Consider the following 18,947-nt stretch of genomic DNA (forward strand, 5'->3'; position numbering starts at 1 on the left):
TAATTCAAAAGTTAAAACATTATAGTAGACTATTTAGCATCTAGCAACATAAAATATTCTTATTATATATCAATATGATGGACTGCTTTTTTAACTTGAGATGGGTAATTATAATAAACTGGTATTGGGTAAAATTTGAATATTCCTTGCGTACTAGTAGTGGGCTATTGGTGGGTCAGTAAATGAGTTGTTAGACATTAACTATGTTAGGTAAGTTACAGTAAGTTTGAGATATGATCTACACGAGCAGTGGCAGGGACAGTGGTCACTGGTCAAACTCGCGAAGAGGAACGAATTGAAGCTAAGAACCCAACACTTATGTTGTAGCTAGTGTTTAGGTAGGAGACAGCTTTTGAATGCATATACCTACCATTTACTGTCATCGGAACAAGACAATTATGGGAAAACTGGACTATACTTGACAAATTTATTAAACAAAATTCAATAGTCTGGTAAACAATTAATAACAGGGTTGTAGCTAACATCATGTGTTGGTTATGGAGTGCATATGTTATGATTCCTGAAATCTGGAGGTGCATATGTTATGATTTGAGACATAAGTGTGGGTCCAACTAAGGGATTCACAATACGTGTGGTTGATTATGATTCTATTACAAAATAAGAGCCATCACAAGTGTATCAAGACGGAGAGGGTTGTTAGCTAGCTCCCCCATTTTTTTAAGCCAACAAAATATTTTCTTTTTGGCGTTTTTCTAATTTTATTATATAATGTATTATACATATACTCGGATTCAGCATGAGCATTATCTGTATTTAGACAATACTAAAAAAAACTAAAAGCAATAATTAAGGAGGTAGAGTGAAAATTGTGCATCCACATGGTCATGAGGGTCAAACATAGAAGATGATATTGCACGTGGCATCTTGAGAGGTATACTGTCTATGGAAAAAAATGATCCACCATCACAGCACGTGACTTGACAACAAGAGTTTTGTTTCCACGTGCCATTTTCAGGCACAATATGAAGAGGGTGGTGGAATTTGTGCTGGAGTGAAGCACACGTGATGTTAGTGACATTTTCATCTGCCACTTCCACTTTCTAGTTTATATATCCTTCTATAATAATGATTTACATTTACAAGTTCTGCAGTTTCTAACTATCTTTGAATTCTCAGCTTAATATTCTACTTTATTACTTTTCTCCTTGATATAGTGTCTTTGAACATCACAGATACCACTCCACCAAGGATCCAAGGATCAGTGTCCTGTTCAACCAGATCCCAAAACTATGCCCTTCCCACAGATGATGGGGAGCGTCCCTTTTCAACCATCCCTTTTTCCTTTTTCCTTTTTCCAAAATGTTAGGTAGAGACATTAGAAGCTTCCATAAGAATTTTTCTTTTTATTTCTATTTCTTCACTATTATTTTACTCACCCCTTGTAAAAATTTTTATTAATGGCGCAACCAACAAGTGCCCTAAGGTCATCACCATTAGTCATCAGTTATCAGCTGAATGTTCCAATTTAAATAAGGCTAAACTAAAACACCTCATGAGATAGTGGAAGGATATAGATTGCATTGTTCTGCCTATTATTTTCTCACGCTTTATCGTGCCAGAAGAATTCATAAATCATGACATAAAATAAATATCAGGCACACCTGGTTCTTCTCGCGCCCTGAGGTTCTGAAACCACAGAAACACCTGCCACGACTGCAATCCCAGCTTATTAGCCAACTGGTCTTCCTCTAAGGCTCCAGCTTGTTCTCTTCTTCTTCAAAGCTTTTCTCCAACAAATGGACCTAACTATCAATCACACTACAATGTCACAACATGTAAATATAGGATGCAACAATATATATTAATCTAAAAAACCAAGAAAGTAAAAGCCTTATACAAATCATCAAGGGTTTAAGGGGAAAATTTTCCACTGCACCATCATCGGGTGATTCTCTTTACATAATCAAAAATAAGAAAATTTTATAATCTCTCACTTTGATTTGAACCCGAAAGGCAATAGTTGTGAGTTAGAAACTTTCGTTGGCATAAACCCTAGCCCATGGAAAAGAGTTAATCTGCTGGAAGTATGTGATGGAAGGAAGAGAAAGAGGCATTATAGTACCTAGAGCGAGCGAGGGAGAGTGAGTGAGTGAGTGAGAGGAAGAAGCAAGTTTTTTTTTTTAATTCCTGAAACTATGTATCATTCCCATTTTTTTTAAATTTTATTTAAATCTTTTAAAATTGACTCTTTTTTCTTTTTCCTCATTTTGGCCGTAGTCCATGCCTCAAGCTTTCCGAGTGTAGACGTGTTGCAGGTTTTTTCTGTTGAAAAAAAAAAATATTGTTTTCCAAATTAATTTACTAATATGATAAAAAAAATACTAATTAGTAGTAAGGAATTACGAAATGAGGCATAATTTAATATTTTTGTTACTCTACGTCTCTACTCATAATTTAATATTAGTGACTGAGGCATGAGAGGTAATGCGTAAAAAGCTAAATGATTTTTTATAAAGTAAATTTTTTAAAAATTGTTTTAGAAATATATTTGCGTATTTTTTTCATTAATATAAAATAATTTAATATAATTATTTATTTATTTTTGCTTTCTTTTACGTTCATTCAAACAAGTAATATTAATATTTCCACTTATTTTTCTTTTTTTCTATTTGCCTAAACAACACTTTTTTTGACTATATTTATCTTTAATTTTTATTTGTTTTCTATCATTCCTTTTAATTTTTTTCTCTTTATTAATCTAAACAATTGGTAAACCACATTTGCACAGTAAAATCTATGTTGTAAAAATTAAATTAGAATGTTCTTAATTTTCCTTTTCTTAAAAAAAATTGTCCTCACCAAAGTCATGAAACCCCTTGCAACCTCATTTTTTTTTGTTTAATTCCAATTTGAAGTCTTGAGTTTATCCATGATTTATTTCTTTCTTTTTCGCATTTTTCTTACCTTTTATTAGTAAATAAATATTTTATCCTTAATATTAAAATAATCATATTAAATAAATTAAATAAATTTTTATTTTAATAATACTTATTTCAAAAAAGAAAGAAATCCCTACATATTCTATGACCTCTATTTCAAACATATTAAAAAAAAAAGGAAAACTAAAAAGTCACAGGCCCAACGACTTCTAAAAAAATCAGATTCTTGTGATTTTGTCGTCTATCAAATTCTATTGTGTTGTTTCTTTGTATTTTCTATGGAATATTGTTGTGTCATATTTTTTTTTATTTTTTGATGAAAGATTCTTTGTAGTGAATATATGGATTAAAATATATTTTATTTCGATGATGTTACAATGCTTCATAGTGGCTTTAGAAACATGTTTGATGATAACCAAAATAATTTTTATCATCTCAATCAATTAGATGAAATATTCTAGATTAATCAAATAAAATGGTTGAAGATAAAATGCTTAAAGATCCTACATATGAACTTGATTACCTGACTTTTCAAATAAAATGATTTCATATGTTCTTCCCTCTCAATCAAGAAATTATTAAGTGATTCGGACTATCATATTATCTATGATCCTAATCAATAATCATAATAAAATGATTTCATATGTTCTTCCCTCTCAATCAAGAAATTATTAAGTGATTCGGACTATCATATTATCTATGATCCTAATCAATAATCATGTGACAAATAGATAATTTAATATTTTAAATTAATTAAAATCCCTTAGATCAATGAATAATACAATAATTATTATTCACTTATTATGATTATTGGTCGGAATCATGGATGACGTGATGGTCTTAAACTACTTAACAATATGTTTTTTCATCTACGAGATCCAAATCCAAAATCTTACTTTAACCCACTACTATTTGGACCAACAATTTATCGATATACAACTTAATATTTGATTTATTTTTCTATAATCAAAGTTTTCAAATAAAAATTAAAAAAAATCAGGAATACATGGATACTTATGTTTTTCAATAATCAGGCATAGTGCATTTGAAAAACCGATGTTAACGTGTATGCATTAACATCGGTTTTTTAGAAAACCGATGTTAACATATCATATGTTAATATCGGTTTTTGAAAAACCGATGTTAACATCATTAGTTAACATCGGTTTTTAAAAAACCGATGTTAACGTGTATGCATTAACATCGGTTTTTTGGAAAACCGATGTTAACATATTATACGTTAACATCGGTTTTTGAAAAATCGATGTTAACATATCGGTTTTTGAAAAACCGATGTTAACGTGTATTCATTAACATCGGTTTTTTGGAAAACCGATGTTAAGAAGGATACTTTATTTACAAATATATCACCGCGTTTAACTTAACATCGATTTTGTACAAAACCGATGTTAATAAGCCGATGTTAAACTGCTTTTTGTAGTAGTGTTTGTTAGATCCTCATAATGATATATCATAGGTTTACATGATGTGTTACAACAATCCCATGACAATATATGAAACAAACCAAACTAGACACATAAGCTAATCATGCAAAAAATTTAGTTCAATATGAGGAAAAAATGACATTGATGATCACATGAGAAGACAATATTACATGTATTGCTCAGTTGAAAGAATGATATATCAAAGAAGATAAAACAAATCATATTTTACCAAAATTCTTTTTCACCAATGATCTAAAAAAGAATAGTGATAAAAATGTTCAACAAGTTCGTTCACGTGAAAATCTAGAAGATATCTTTAAAAGTCATTGTCAAGAAAGACTTTTGAGTAACAAGTTAACATGATTGGACTTTGTCACCTAAAAGATAATTATCTACACAAGAGAGATATAACACGTTCTACATTCTTTTTCCCTTAACCATGATTTTTCTAGTAAGATTTTAACGAGGTATATTCTCAGATAATGGACATCCAAGAGAGAGTGTTATGACTTATGTGGATGTCCATATATTCTTTTATCTTTATATGTGCTTATCTTTTGTAATTCTTCAGTTGTCTTTTATAACCTTTTGTATCTATAAATAAATTATTTCTCTTGAAATGAATACTCACAATTATCATTATATTTTTCTCTACTTTCTCTCTATACTATTCTCCTCCAAATTATATTATATTTAAAACATTTAAATATTAAAATAATAACTATTCATTTCTTTTTTAGAAAATAACTATTAATTTCTAAAAACCATATCTAGAACATAAAAGCAAACATACTTTAAAGGCTAAATTATAATTTTAGTCTTCTTAATTTTTCAAATTCATCATTTTGATCCCATGATTTTTAATTATAACACTTGATCCCCCTGATTTTATAAATTGATGATTTTGATCCCTTGATAGATTATCAACTAATAATTGTGATTAATAGAATTATTAAATTAATTATAAATAATTCATTATTAAAAAATTAATAATCTTTAATCACAATTATTAAAGTTTATTAAAGTCTTTAAGAATTCATAGATTTCATTAATTTTTTTAAAAATTAATAGTTTCAAATTAATTTATAATTAAGTTTATAAGTATATTAATTATAATTATCAGTTAATAATCTATCAAAAAGATTAAAATTATCAAATTAAAAAATTAGAGAGACCAAATATTACAATTAAAAATAATTAAAAATGAGGAAGAACAAAATGATAAATTTAAGAAATTAATATCAAAAGGTAATATATCCTACTTTAAATATGCATGCATGAACATCTCTTAAAATAACAATTAGCACCTTAGTTCGCCACCTGAGATAGCATCTTTTTTTCATTAGAACCGACCTCTTTATAAATATAAGTAAAAAACCCCTTTATCAGCCAAACTAGCACTGTACTCCAAACTCCAAAGTCAATGCAGAAGCCGTACTACTAAAAAATTCTGGTGACCACAAAACGCAGAAAAAAAAAATTAAAAAAACCCCTAAAAATCCTGTGCATGCCTTTAAAAGCCCTAGTCATTTGAACAGAACCTCTCACACCAGTGGCTTCTATTTCATTCATTCATCTCTCATCTGAAACACAACAAGAGAAACAATGGAACTCTTGCAAAATGGCCACAAAAATTTGGTCAGCATCAAACCCTCCGAGTTACCCCTCTTGAATGGGGCCGCGTTAACTCTCCTCAACTCGCTCTCCGAAACTCATGAGTACTATGGCAACATAGATCCTTCCAGAGTTTTTGTCACCAAAGTGAAGCGTATCATTGTAAAGGTACTGCTTTTAATTTATCATTGTTTTATATTATTTATTTTATTCATAGAAATCAAACTCAAACTCTAAGACAAGTTTATATCAATTTATATATCAGTACTATTTCTCCTTTTTTTAATCGAGGAAATTATACAAAATGAGGGTAAGAAGAGTTTGTTTACTTGGATTTTCATTTTTAATATCTTTGTTTTTAATGTGCTTTTTATTTTTAAATGGTATAGTTTTTTTTCTCTTTTTTACAGGTCAAAGAAAATATAGATGCATCACAATAAGTGTCCAATTAATTATGAGAACTTTCTCTCTTCATTTTATGTATAAATATTTGAAAGTAGAAAACAAATTGAAAATAAAATGAAAATTTTGTCAATTAAAAATAAAAACAGAAATAAATAGGCCTTAATTTTCAAAAGAAAAATATATGATTTTTTTTCTTTAATTTAATTCTCAATCTTTTCTAAATTTCTCGTTTTGTTTTCTCTGCATCAAAATGAAGTAAGGGAGAAGAGGCCCTTTCTAGTTTCCTTTTACACACTTTTTTTTTTTTTTTTCATATCAATGTCGCAGTTTCCTCAACAATCAAAACGTCATCAGTTTTTGATAGCACTGCATTGGCATAAAGTAAATGTGTGTAGTAATTTTGTTTTAATTACTGGATTTTTCAGTGAATTTCCCTATTTATTTGTGAATTTCTTTTTTTTTACGAACATGACAAATTTTAGAAAGGCGAAAATTTAATGTTAGTACCTGCCACTTAAATGTTAATTATTTGGTTGTGTAAGGTGTGATATGATTGTTTAATGTTTATATTTTCTTAAAAAACAAGGTATTATTAAGAAATGACGTGCGTAATTATAAATTTTTTCAAAGAAGAATTTGAAGTTTTAGTTTATATTTATTTACTATTATAAATTATTTTTTTAATTTGTTTACTGCCCCAAAAGCAAAAGTTTCGGTACGTTGCACATGTCTCTGACAGACGGGCTATATTTTTTAATGTTTTATTTGAATATGAGTTGAAATTGAGAGGAAAAAAAAAAAAGAAACAAAGAAAAAAACAAGAAAGAAATAAAAGTAAAATTTAGTTGAAAATTTATGTTGTTTGGATCGACAAAATTAATAGAGGAGAGTTCCTTTTCAATTATTTGGTTATATTGAAAATAAAGGAAGAGAATGAAAAAACTTGTAAAATCATAATTGTATCACGGATGAGATAACTTGACGGAAATACATAAATAAATAAAGATGGAATAGAAACATTAATATCTATTGTAAAAAACGAAACATTTTTTTTCTGAATAAAAAGAGACATTAATATATGAAAAAAGGATTATGTATTGAAAGTGTATAAATATTTCTTTTTGCAAATCTTTTCTCTTTTTGCCTGGATTAAAAACAAAAAAAAGGAGTGCTATAAAATATGCAATGGATATATTTCTTCTCTTTCATCTCTTTCTTCTCTTTCAATTTCATTCTTTTCCATTTCTCTACAAAGAAACAAAGGCTAAGAGTGCTAAAAATATTCACACGCTTACTCATGCATTGCTTCATAATTATGTTATATTTACATTGATTGTAATTAGTTTTATATTATTTTTCCTCACTTATAATATAGTTTTATCGTACATACTTTAAATATTAAGTAATATACTAACTCATAGTCATTGTTAAGATATAAATAATTCATTCGAAGTTATACGTTTTTAAAGTATATTAAAATTGAATTTGACAGAATTAATTTTAAACCGTAAAGTTAATTAAAATGTATATTTAAACAAATATATACTATAAATTTACATTAATATATTTTTATTAAAAGACGAAAATTAATATTCTAAAATTTCTTTTCAAAAGTAAAATATAATCAAGCAAGCACACATCTAAATTTTTTAATTCTTATTTTGTAGAATAATTTTTAAAAATAACAAACAAATAAGTTCCGAGCTTAGCAATTTAAAAAACCAAAAAAAGAGTCTTAATGTGATTAATATCAAACAATTCAAAAATAAAAGATGAGTATAGAAGATGTATTTGTTGCGAATGATGGTTAAGGATTGAATAATAAAAAAAACTTATCTTCTAATATGAATGCGATTTTGAATATTCCGAAGTCTTCTAAATTTTTTTGGTAGACAGTACTCTCCGCATAAACCATTTGATAAAATTATTTGTGGTTTAGGTTTGTGTTGGACTTTTGTCAATCTTTCCATCGTCCTTTTAGCACTCCTCCCCGGAATGATGAGATTTAGATAGATTCCCTCACCCTTACATTATTTAGACTAACAGGAAAAAAAAAAAGAGAGCAAGGAAATGTATTGATAAAGATAATTAATTAATTTAAAAGTGAGGAGAGCACTTGATTCTCGTTTAAAATTTGAAAAACAAGTTTCTAATTTGGTCAAAAAAACCAATTTTAATCTATAAATAAGCATAATATTTCTCATTTGCATAAAAAATGGATGTTGAAATTAGTTTGAAGATATTTTGAATTAAGAAAAACTTAGCTTAGGTCATGTTTAAGAAAGATATCTTTTTAGTTATGATTGGAAACTGAAAAATATCTTTTTAGTTAATAAAAAGAAATTTTATTAAAATAAATAATTTAATTTTAGATAGAAATGATAAATGATAAATTTTATTAATTTATTAAAAATAAATATAAAAATGATAATCGTATATTTAAATTATGTTTAAAAATAAATCTTACAAGTTAATAAGAAAAAATCATTTTTTACACACTTTAATTTGATCAAATAAATTTTTAAATTTATCAAAAAATTAAAATTTAATTAAAATAACTTGATTAATATATATGTAATTTACTTTTATATAAATTTAAAAAAATTTATCTTATTTATTATTTTAAAGATAATTTCTCATTCAAGATAATTAAGTTAATAATATTTTTTTTATTGATAAGAAAAAAAATACTATTTAAAATTTATAATAATTTACCTCTCAATCTATTATATTTAATGAACCGAACTATATTAATAATAATAAGATAATATAATAAGTAAGATAAAATTATTATATTTTTACATAATAATAAACAATGAATTATAACTGTTATAGAATAATTATTTTATTTTATTTTATCTTATCCAAGTCACAAGAGACCCTTGTTTTGATCATATTCATGAAACGCTTGATTTAAATCTAAAAGATACTTTTCTTTCAAAACAAAAAAGAAAATCTTTTTAATTTGTAACGAAAAAAAAATCTAAAAGATCTTTGAAAAATGAATTAGAAAAGAGAAAAAAAAAATTATAACTGTTAAAGAATAATTATCTTATTTTATTTTATCTTATCCAAGTTACAAGAGACCTTGTTTTGATCATATTCTTGAAATGCTTGGTTTAAATCTAAAAGATATTTTTCTTTCAAAACAGAAAAGAAAATCTTTTTAATTTGTAACGAAAAAAATCTAAAAGATCAATGAAAAAAGAAATAGAAAAGAGAAAAAAGATTCAAGATAATGAGAATTCAGTCGAATAGAAAGTGGTGTGAGTGGGTGAAGTAGCAGCAACAAGAACAGTACCCTCGATTCGTGGGGCCCACAAAGCCAAGTATTACCCAGTCTCTGAAGCCACCTATAACTATTTATATTTCTTCTACGCATTTTCACGCACTCAGTCTTCTTCTATTTATTTCACACCCGTTTCGACCAGGTCCTATTGCATTGGACTTCATGGATCCCAGTCGAGATTTCATCAATTCTGTCAAGCGTGTTGTTGTCAAGGTCCCACAACATTTTCATTATTTTGTAATTATTAAGTACTATTATGATTACGATTGAACCAACAAGTAAACAATGGATCAAACAATTGCAAGCCATTTATATCCCTTAATTAAGTAGTTTAAGATTTGAATTCTGATTCATCTTAATATAAAATAAATTATATTGGAAGGAAAATACATATTTTGTAGTTTCCGACGAAGATTAATCCACGGAGACTACTTCGTACAAATACCTTATTTACAATTTTTATTATGATTATGATTGTTATTTACAACATGCATTCTCTTGTATATTGGACATAGATTATTTTTTATTTGTGATTATTGTTATGGAAAAGATGTCACCTATTTTTCTAGTTAAAAAATTTGCCTTTTATTTTTGTTTCTTATAATTTGATGACTTTCTTAATATTAATATGTGTGATGTATGATGTATCCACAAACATAAATATGTCTGTGTATATTAAGAGAGTCTAATTCAATTGATTGGATAAAATGTGAGTTGTTATAATTGTCTAGTACCTATATTTGATTCCTACTAATAACAAAAATAAAATACGAATGTATCATGTATGTATCTATTGTTGGAATATATTGTATTATTTTCTGATGTAATGTAAAGATACAAAAAAGGAAAGAAAGTTTTTAATTTAGAGGGTTATAAATGGTATATTAAGTTCTAATTAATTCACCTGAGTATTTAATTCGTTTTGCTCTAACATGTACCATTCTGCTGGTTTCTTTTTATTTTTGTGCATAGTTTACTTGTTTTGTGTTATGTCGCATTGATTATATGTTAGTAGTATTTTTCTTTGGCTGAGTGATACATGCTTTGTTTATAATTCTAATTCTATAACTAGTACATTTGTTTATTGGATCATCTTTAATGAAGGTTGGAACAGCTGTTGTTACTCGAAGTGATGGAAGATTAGCATTGGGCAGAATTGGAGCTCTCTGTGAGCAGGTATAAAAAAAATTCAGAAATATATATCTTTTATATTCCTTATATATAATGTATTTGTGTGTATGTGACTAATTTCCAATGAAATTGTTGCAGCTTAAAGAACTTAGCAGTCAAGGGTATGAAGTCATATTGGTAACTTCAGGTGCTGTTGGTCTTGGCAGGCAAAGGCTTAGATACCGCAAATTGGCCAATAGCAGGTTCTTATAATCTATCTTTTGCTATGCTAATTGTATATCTTTTCCAATGACATGAATCAAATTTCTAATCAACAATGGCTTTCACATCTTTGATTACTTGAATTTGAAAGAAAAAAAATGATAAAAGCTTCACTTGTAGACTTGTAGGTGATGCTCCAAAGCAAATATGAGATTTCGAATGCAATATGAATGGAGAAAAAGAACTGTCTTAAACACAACTGAAAGTACTTCAATGTTTTATACTCTACTAGCATGTTTCTCTTTAGAACTTTTAGTCCAAATTGTGTGATTAGGGTTGGACCTATGAAGGATTGAGGGAGTTAATGCAAATTTGTTTCTTTCCGATTAGTTTGAGGTTCAATTCAGGGTGAGAATGACTAGCCTTAAAGACATTGTTTACTTGTGAATTGTGATGCAGCTTTTCTGATCTTCAAAAGCCACAAGGAGAGCTTGATGGAAAAGCATGCGCGGCTGTTGGGCAGAGTAGTCTCATGGCTCTCTATGATACCATGTTCAGCCAGGTTGGCACAAAACTAATTAAGTTGCTTATTCATTATCATCACAATCCATTATAAGTGTTTTCTTTTCCTTAATTTGCAAGCGATTTTGTTGTTTCCTCCATATTGACGCTGATACCAGATTTTTTGTGGTGCAGCTTGATGTGACTTCTTCCCAACTTCTTGTGAATGATGGGTTTTTCAGAGATTCTGGCTTTAGAAAACAACTTTCAGACACGGTGAACTCATTGTTAGATTTAAGGGTTATCCCCATTTTCAATGAAAATGATGCTGTTAGTACTAGGAAGGCACCATATGAGGTAGGCTGGTTTTTCTTCAACTATTTCATTTGAATTATCTCTATTTATTTATTTCAAAATTGTTTAATTTTTCTTTCGATAACTATCTTTCCTTTGTTTGTTGAGATGATATGATCAAAATGTTTTAGTCAAAACTCTTTATGTTTCACCAACAATATGTTAATTTGATTAACATAAACAAAACAAGCCATGCCCCACTAGGTGGGGTTTGGTTACATGGTTGGTGACTTTGCAATATCTAATATGCGGTTATCTTAAATTGTAAGTGTTGTGTGCAGGATTCTTCGGGTATTTTCTGGGACAATGACAGTTTGGCTGGTCTATTAGCCCTTGAACTTAAAGCTGACCTCCTTGTTTTATTGAGTGATGTTGAGGGTCTTTATAGTGGTCCTCCAAGTGACCCAAACTCAAAGTTGATCCATACATATGTAAAAGAGAAGCATCAAGGGGAAATTACTTTTGGAGACAAGTCAAGATTGGGGAGAGGGGGTATGACTGCTAAAGTTAATGCTGCTGTTTGCGCTGCTCATGCTGGCATCCCGGTCATTATAACTAGGTATTTAACATTTTGGGCTGTGCATTTAGTCATATAGGCACTGAAGATAACTATTTTTAGTTTCACATGTTATACCACATATATATTGTTCTAATTGAGTCATTTTTGTGTTGACTATTGGGGGAGTCACCCTCATGCTAAATTTTTAAAACCACGGACAAAACATAAAAAAAAGGTTGAATTAGGTTCTCTAGTGAAGTTGTTTTCAAAGTATTGTTCCTTTTTCTTGGTTGTGGTGCATCAATGGGTGTGTTCCTTCCCCACCCTCTTTTTGATACAACACTTAGATTATGGATATCAGACAAGGGAATGCAGATATTCTCCATGATGTCAGAGTATATATATCTTACGGCCTTGATCAGTTTGAAATAAATGTAATGTGTCACGCTATCTATAGTGGCTCGTGGATCATGTAATTCTAGAGTAAAGGAAAAGAGATTTTTTTTCCCTTTTTACTTGCAAGTTGAAACCTTTGGTATCTATTATCTTGGAAATAGTTCAAGAGATAAAAAGGATTCTTATTGTTGTGACTTGTGAGCAATAATTTGCATGTAGTGCATAATATCACGTATACACTTGGATTTTGTACTTTACTGACTTTGTTAATATATTTCAACCTCTGTTGAAGTGGCTATGCTACAAACAACATCATACGAGTGCTTCAAGGGGAAAGAATAGGTACTGTATTTCATAAAGATGCTCATTTATGGACCAATATAAAGGAAATGAGCGCACGTGAAATGGCAGTTGCAGCACGTGAGGGTTCTAGACAGCTTCAGGTAAATACAGTTACACGTTGAGTGAATTTCTAAATTGATCTTCCAAATATAGCATGTCAGCATATTTGTCTTCTGAAGATTTTTGTCTCCAAATGAGTCAATCAAATACTTAAATTGTTGCTATATTCATCCTTATAAAACAGTAAAGTGAACGAACTTCAAAACAACATTGCATTTTTAAATACTAACGTATGTGCTGAAAATAATCTTTTGAGAAATAACGTGAAGACATACTAATCTTTGAAGGACCAATTTAAGGCTTTGCTTGTTAAATAATAAATATTAGTATTAGTGTTATTAGTTCGCCATAGTCCTTCCTTTCATCAATATAAAATTTTAGGTGGTGACTTATATTATACTACTACTGTTACTGTTATTATTCTCAATGCAATGAACTGAATTAGGGTAGTTATTGGAATTATATTGATGTTTTTGGTGTCAGATCCTCAAATCTGAAGATAGGAGGAAAATATTGCTGGCAATTGCTGATGCATTGGAGAAAAATGAAAGTATGATAAGGCATGAGAATGAGGCTGATGTTGCTGATGCTGTGGTAGCTGGATATGAAAAATCCTTGATATCACGTTTAACCCTGAAGCAAGAGAAGGCAAGAACTTAATTGGTTGCATACTAGAGTTAAATACTGAAAGATAGCATACACCACCTTCTTTGTTGTTACTGTATAACATTGATTTCTCCTGTTCCAAAGCATGGCATTTTCTAAGCTTTTTTTTGTGAGCATCTTTTAGTCTGACCTTTATTGTTGTACTTTACAGATCTCTAGTCTTGCAAAGTCTGTGCGCCTGCTGGCAGATATGGAAGAACCAATTGGTCAAATTTTAAAAAGGACCGAGGTCAAAAATCCCTTTTCTTTTATCCCCCTAATTCTTTTGTAGTCACTGATTTCTTTATCTTAATGAGTATCTTCTTTTATTGAAAATAAATAGCTTATAAGTAACATCTGATATTGGTGATGTGACATTGAAATATTCAACATTTTCCTCTTTTAACATGTTTTAAGTATGTAATATGTTTCCAGTATTTGCTGAAGAAACAAATTGTAGAGCTGATCCTGTAACTTAACTTTGGTCTATAAGAACAAATTGATGTCACTGCTTTGACCAAAAAATGAATAATGTTATTAAACTATACGTTCTATTGTTCAACACTCTTTGTGACAGTTCTGATTGTTGTTCTCTTTGTTCAGCTAGTAGATAAACTCATCCTGGAGAAGACATCATGTCCTTTGGGTGTCCTTCTGGTTATATTTGAGTCTCGACCTGATGCCCTTGTTCAGGTTAATTTAAGATTCCTTTCCTCTTATTTGTTTTTTCATCTTCAATAAACTGCTTAGAAGGACAAAGATTTGAGCATGATTACAAATTATCCATTTAGTATAAGTTGATTGTCATTTCAATATATCATCAAATTCAAACATGTCCTATTGGTTTATGCAATCTTCTAAGTCTACTTTTATTGATAATGTATGTTGTTTGAAATTGTTTAGTTGTTTTGGATATTTATCTTTAAGTTGTTTGGTTAAATTGATAAACAGATAGCTGCATTGGCAATTCGAAGTGGGAATGGTTTACTGCTTAAAGGTGGAAAGGAAGCCCGACGATCAAATGCAATCTTACACAAGGTTAGTACTATCTAATATCTATTTATTTTAGTTGAGATTGTTGTTTTATGAAATTATTCTGGATCTGAATTGACTGTTGTTTCTTTGTCATTAATTCACTTATACATATTTTCTCTCATTTGTATTTCTTCTTTTATTGTAGGTCATTACTTCAGTGATGCCAGATACTGTTGGTGACAAACTTATTGGGCTTGTGACTTCAAGAGATGAGATTCCTGACCTACTTAAGGTTGGATATCACTAGTAAAAAATAAATCCTCAAAATTATTGTTTTACAATGATTTGTCACTAATTATACTCTGTCTCAGCTTGATGATGTAATAGATCTAGTGGTCCCTAGAGGCAGTAATAAGCTTGTTTCTCAAATCAAGGAATCAACAAAAATTCCTGTTCTTGGTCATGCTGGTAATTTTCTTCCATATAAATTTCCTATTTTGTAGTTAGTAAATAGCCTCTCTTTTTTTACTGAATTTGTTATTTTTGTTATGCAGATGGAATTTGTCATGTATATGTTGACAAGTCTGCTAATTTTGATATGGCAAAGCAGATTGTTAGGGATGCAAAGACTGATTATCCTGCAGCTTGCAATGCAATGGTAATTAGCATTTACACATCCTTTGCAATGCAACAAGTAAAACATGTTCATCTGTATCCTCCTCTCCTTTTAGGTTTTACTGAATTGGTATGTGTGATGTTATTGGAATTTATGGACTGTGCTCATCAAAATATTTTTGTTTTGGTATTCTTAGGAAACTCTTCTCATACACAAGGATCTGTCAAATAATGGTGGACTTAATGAGCTTGTCCTTGAACTCCAACGAGAAGGTAGACTTTGCTTGCAAATGGATTTATAACAAAGAATGTTGGTTCAAATTGATGTTTATCTTTTATTTTGTTTCGATTTTTAAACAATCCCCTTCATGGATGAGAAGAGATTTTGTTGTATTAGTTTTATGATATATATGTTGTTTTCTGTTTCCCCCCATTTTATCATTAGATCACATCATGGTATTCTGTGTACAAGTAGTTCCCAACTTTTGAGCAATAAACAGAAGTACATTGTGCAAGTTAAGGGAAGCAAAAGTGACCATAGTGTATAGAAGAATAAAGAAAAAGTTTTATCTTAAAACAAGCTTTTCAAAGGAAAGAAAAATCATCTGTGTAAATAAAACTCAGTTAAGTTATTCAAATTTCATATAGCAATGGCAAGAAAAAAAGTTGGACCACTTGCATAACAAAAGTTGGAGTTCACCAAACTGAAATATAATTTCTTTTCTATTTATTGTGTCATGTTTAAATCTCTCAATTTTCTTTTCTTAATGAATGGTGCAAGCAATGTGCATCATATTTTCCTTCAAAATCAGAAAAAACATGAATAAACAGGGATAAAATGGCTTGCAGGTGTTAAAATGTTTGGTGGACCAAGAGCCAGCGGCTTACTAAACATTGCTGAAACGAACACTTTTCATCATGAGTATAGTTCACTTGCTTGCACAGTTGAAATTGTAGAAGATGTATTTGCTGCCATTGACCACATAAATCAACATGGAAGGCATGTTGGGTTCCTCTAAATAAATTTCATTTTCATTCTCTTATCTTTATCATTATTGTGTTTAAAATTCTCTTATCTTGCTGTGCAGTGCTCATACTGAATGCATTGTTACAGAAGATAGTGAAGTTGCTGAGACTTTCTTAAGTCAAGTTGACAGGTATGTCTAGAAATTTGACTGCTTGCTTGTGTTTTTTGCCTTTATCTAATTGTTAGATTTATTTTCACATTAGTATTGGTATTTTATTCTCACTCAGCCAACTAAGGGCTAATTTTCTTGCCCCAAAATTTTAAGTCTGGTGTCACTCTAACTTTGTTGAGTCCACTTACCAAGAAAAGGCTTGGTTGTATCACCATGACACCATGTCTTGTGGGAAAAAGGCTTTTGTTGTTGTCATTGTTAGTTACTACTTCATTCCTATACCTAATCACCTTTATAATATCTCTTTTGCAACTGATATGTCTATACTCTTTCAGCCCATAAGATTGAGTTATCAAGTGTGGTTTTGCATTAGTTTGTCTTCAATGAATTATTCCATTTCATAAACATTACTTTACCATTCCCCTTAAAATCACTCCATAGATCTTAGTGTCCCGTGGAATCTGTAAATTTTACAGAATCATTGTTGTGCAATCCATCTATTTCTCTCTACAGAAAATCTTGTCATTCACCCCATTCTCTCTCTTCCTATATACTACCTCATGTCTAGTCCTTAATGAACAACATTTTGGGATTCTGAAACTTTGTTTCTTAAAATACAGTGAGGATACCAAGTAACAACCATCTTTTATTTGGACATAATTCGATTTGCAACCTTAAATAGAATTCATTCTCTCACAACTTAGACTATGAATAACTCATGTTGCTTCATGTCATTGACTTGAATATATGCGACTTTTCCTTGTGTACAAACAGTGCTGCTGTATTCCACAATGCAAGTACGCGGTTTTGTGATGGAGCACGCTTTGGGCTTGGTGCAGAGGTAATGTATCTTCCCGAAATGCTATCATTATTAGTGACAGTGATTTCATTTTCTCATCTGGTCTTGGTTATATTAATTATTGAACAGGTTGGAATTAGTACAAGTCGAATTCATGCTCGAGGTCCTGTAGGAGTTGAGGGGCTGTTGACAAACAGATGGTATGATATTTTTGAGCTCATCATATCAAGGGCTTTTGTTTTAACGAAGGAAATAACACTTTAAACTAAAAATATATGCACTTGTTGATATTTGTCATGTGGATCTGTCCTTTGCTTCATTTTATTTTTACATTAACAATATTATTTGTACACATTTTTTTCCATTATTCTTACACAACTACCCTTTTTGGGTAATAAACAAAGGGAAACACACATTTATTTGCATTATTCAGTGCTATGTTTTGCCAATTTTCATATTTCGTGGATATAATGCAGGATTTTGAGAGGGAGTGGGCATGTGGTTGATGGTGATCAAGGGATCGATTACACTTACAAAGAGCTTCCACTAAAAGCATAGCTTTGCAAGCAGAGTCTTAGTTCACTTTCAAGCTAAATATGCTCCACTTCAACAAAGCAGCATCACTTTTCTGTTCTGCTATGATATGCAGAAGTTGCTGAGATGCTGGCCAGCTATAATCGTGACTATCACTTAACCCTTTCCAGGGCCTTTTTCTTACCTGGAGCAAGTTCGAGTGGGGAGGAAATAATCATAGGAATGCTACTGTTTGATTATGTTGCACTTTGGTGCTCTTTTATAAAATATTCCGAGTTTGTAAAACAGCAATGCAGTGACAGTTATAAATATTATTCACTACGTACTAGTGAACTTGAATAATTATGGAGAAGTTTTTATTATAGAGATTAAAAAATCTAATATGTGAAAGATGAAAATACAAAATTTACTCTCTGAAAGGGTAAAAAGTGCAACCAACCGTCCGTCACCGTTAATAAGATAGCCTAAGTGGCACGGAGGGACAAATTTGTCATGAAAATGATTGTCAATGTGGATTGTTGGTATAGGAACATATTTGTCATAATATTTTTTTGACTTTTAGTCTTTCCACTCCGCTGACAAATGCGTTCCTGGAAGATAAAATGCAAAATTTAGTTTCCGAAAGTATAAAAAGTGCAAAAAATATAATGCAAAATTTAGTTCCCGAAAGTATAAAAAGTGCAATAAATATATCCGGAAGTTAATAATAAATTGTGACTAATTATTATTATTATGTGTTTGTAATTTACTCCTCTTATTCGTTTAGTACTTATTCAATATATTTTTTAAATTATCTTTTAATATATATATTTTTATTATTTTTATTTCCTTGTGAAACCTTAATATTTGTTGTTAAAAAAAAAATTTATCTTATATCTTATAAATTTATCAAATTTCTACTAAATTTTTCATTTTTAATCTTTAAAATCATTCCATATCTCAATTCCAACTTAAGTATCCTTATATTTATATTGAAAATAATATGTCGAGAGTTTTGAGTAGAAAAAATACAACCGGCCGTGAGATCAAATTTATTTATTTATTTTAAAAAAAGAATTTAATCAACTATTTTTTTTATAAAAAAAAAGTCTCACAAAATTTAA

The 18,947-nt window shown here is 29.7% G+C and overlaps 1 protein-coding gene across 1 annotated transcript; it reads left to right on the top strand.

Moving 5' to 3' along the window:
* The first annotated feature begins 5,718 nt into the window (after positions 1-5,718).
* Positions 5,719-18,186, top strand: ALDH18B3 (delta-1-pyrroline-5-carboxylate synthase). The gene is made up of 20 exons (XM_003520866.5): positions 5,719-6,127; positions 10,758-10,829; positions 10,923-11,026; positions 11,445-11,547; positions 11,682-11,843; positions 12,122-12,399; positions 13,028-13,178; positions 13,621-13,785; positions 13,955-14,032; positions 14,386-14,475; positions 14,734-14,820; positions 14,963-15,049; positions 15,129-15,225; positions 15,312-15,415; positions 15,570-15,645; positions 16,222-16,372; positions 16,461-16,529; positions 17,286-17,352; positions 17,440-17,510; positions 17,787-18,186. The coding sequence occupies exons 1-20, from the start codon at positions 5,951-5,953 to the stop codon at positions 17,866-17,868; spliced, it is 2,271 nt and encodes a 756-aa protein (XP_003520914.1). The 5' UTR covers positions 5,719-5,950; the 3' UTR covers positions 17,869-18,186.
* Positions 18,187-18,947: the final 761 nt, after the last annotated feature.

Source organism: Glycine max, chromosome 3 (assembly GCF_000004515.6).
Source record: "Glycine max cultivar Williams 82 chromosome 3, Glycine_max_v4.0, whole genome shotgun sequence".
Classification (NCBI taxonomy): domain Eukaryota; kingdom Viridiplantae; phylum Streptophyta; class Magnoliopsida; order Fabales; family Fabaceae; genus Glycine; species Glycine max.

Bases quoted from the DNA above. Each gene is read 5' to 3' on its own strand.
- ALDH18B3 (XM_003520866.5), top strand. From the start codon at position 5,951: ATGGAACTCTTGCAAAATGGCCACAAAAATTTGGTCAGCATCAAACCC. The intron at 15,646-16,221 runs GTAGACTTTGCT...AATGGCTTGCAG, and splicing joins CCTTGAACTCCAACGAGAAG to GTGTTAAAATGTTTGGTGGA. The intron at 17,353-17,439 runs GTAATGTATCTT...ATTATTGAACAG, and splicing joins GCTTTGGGCTTGGTGCAGAG to GTTGGAATTAGTACAAGTCG.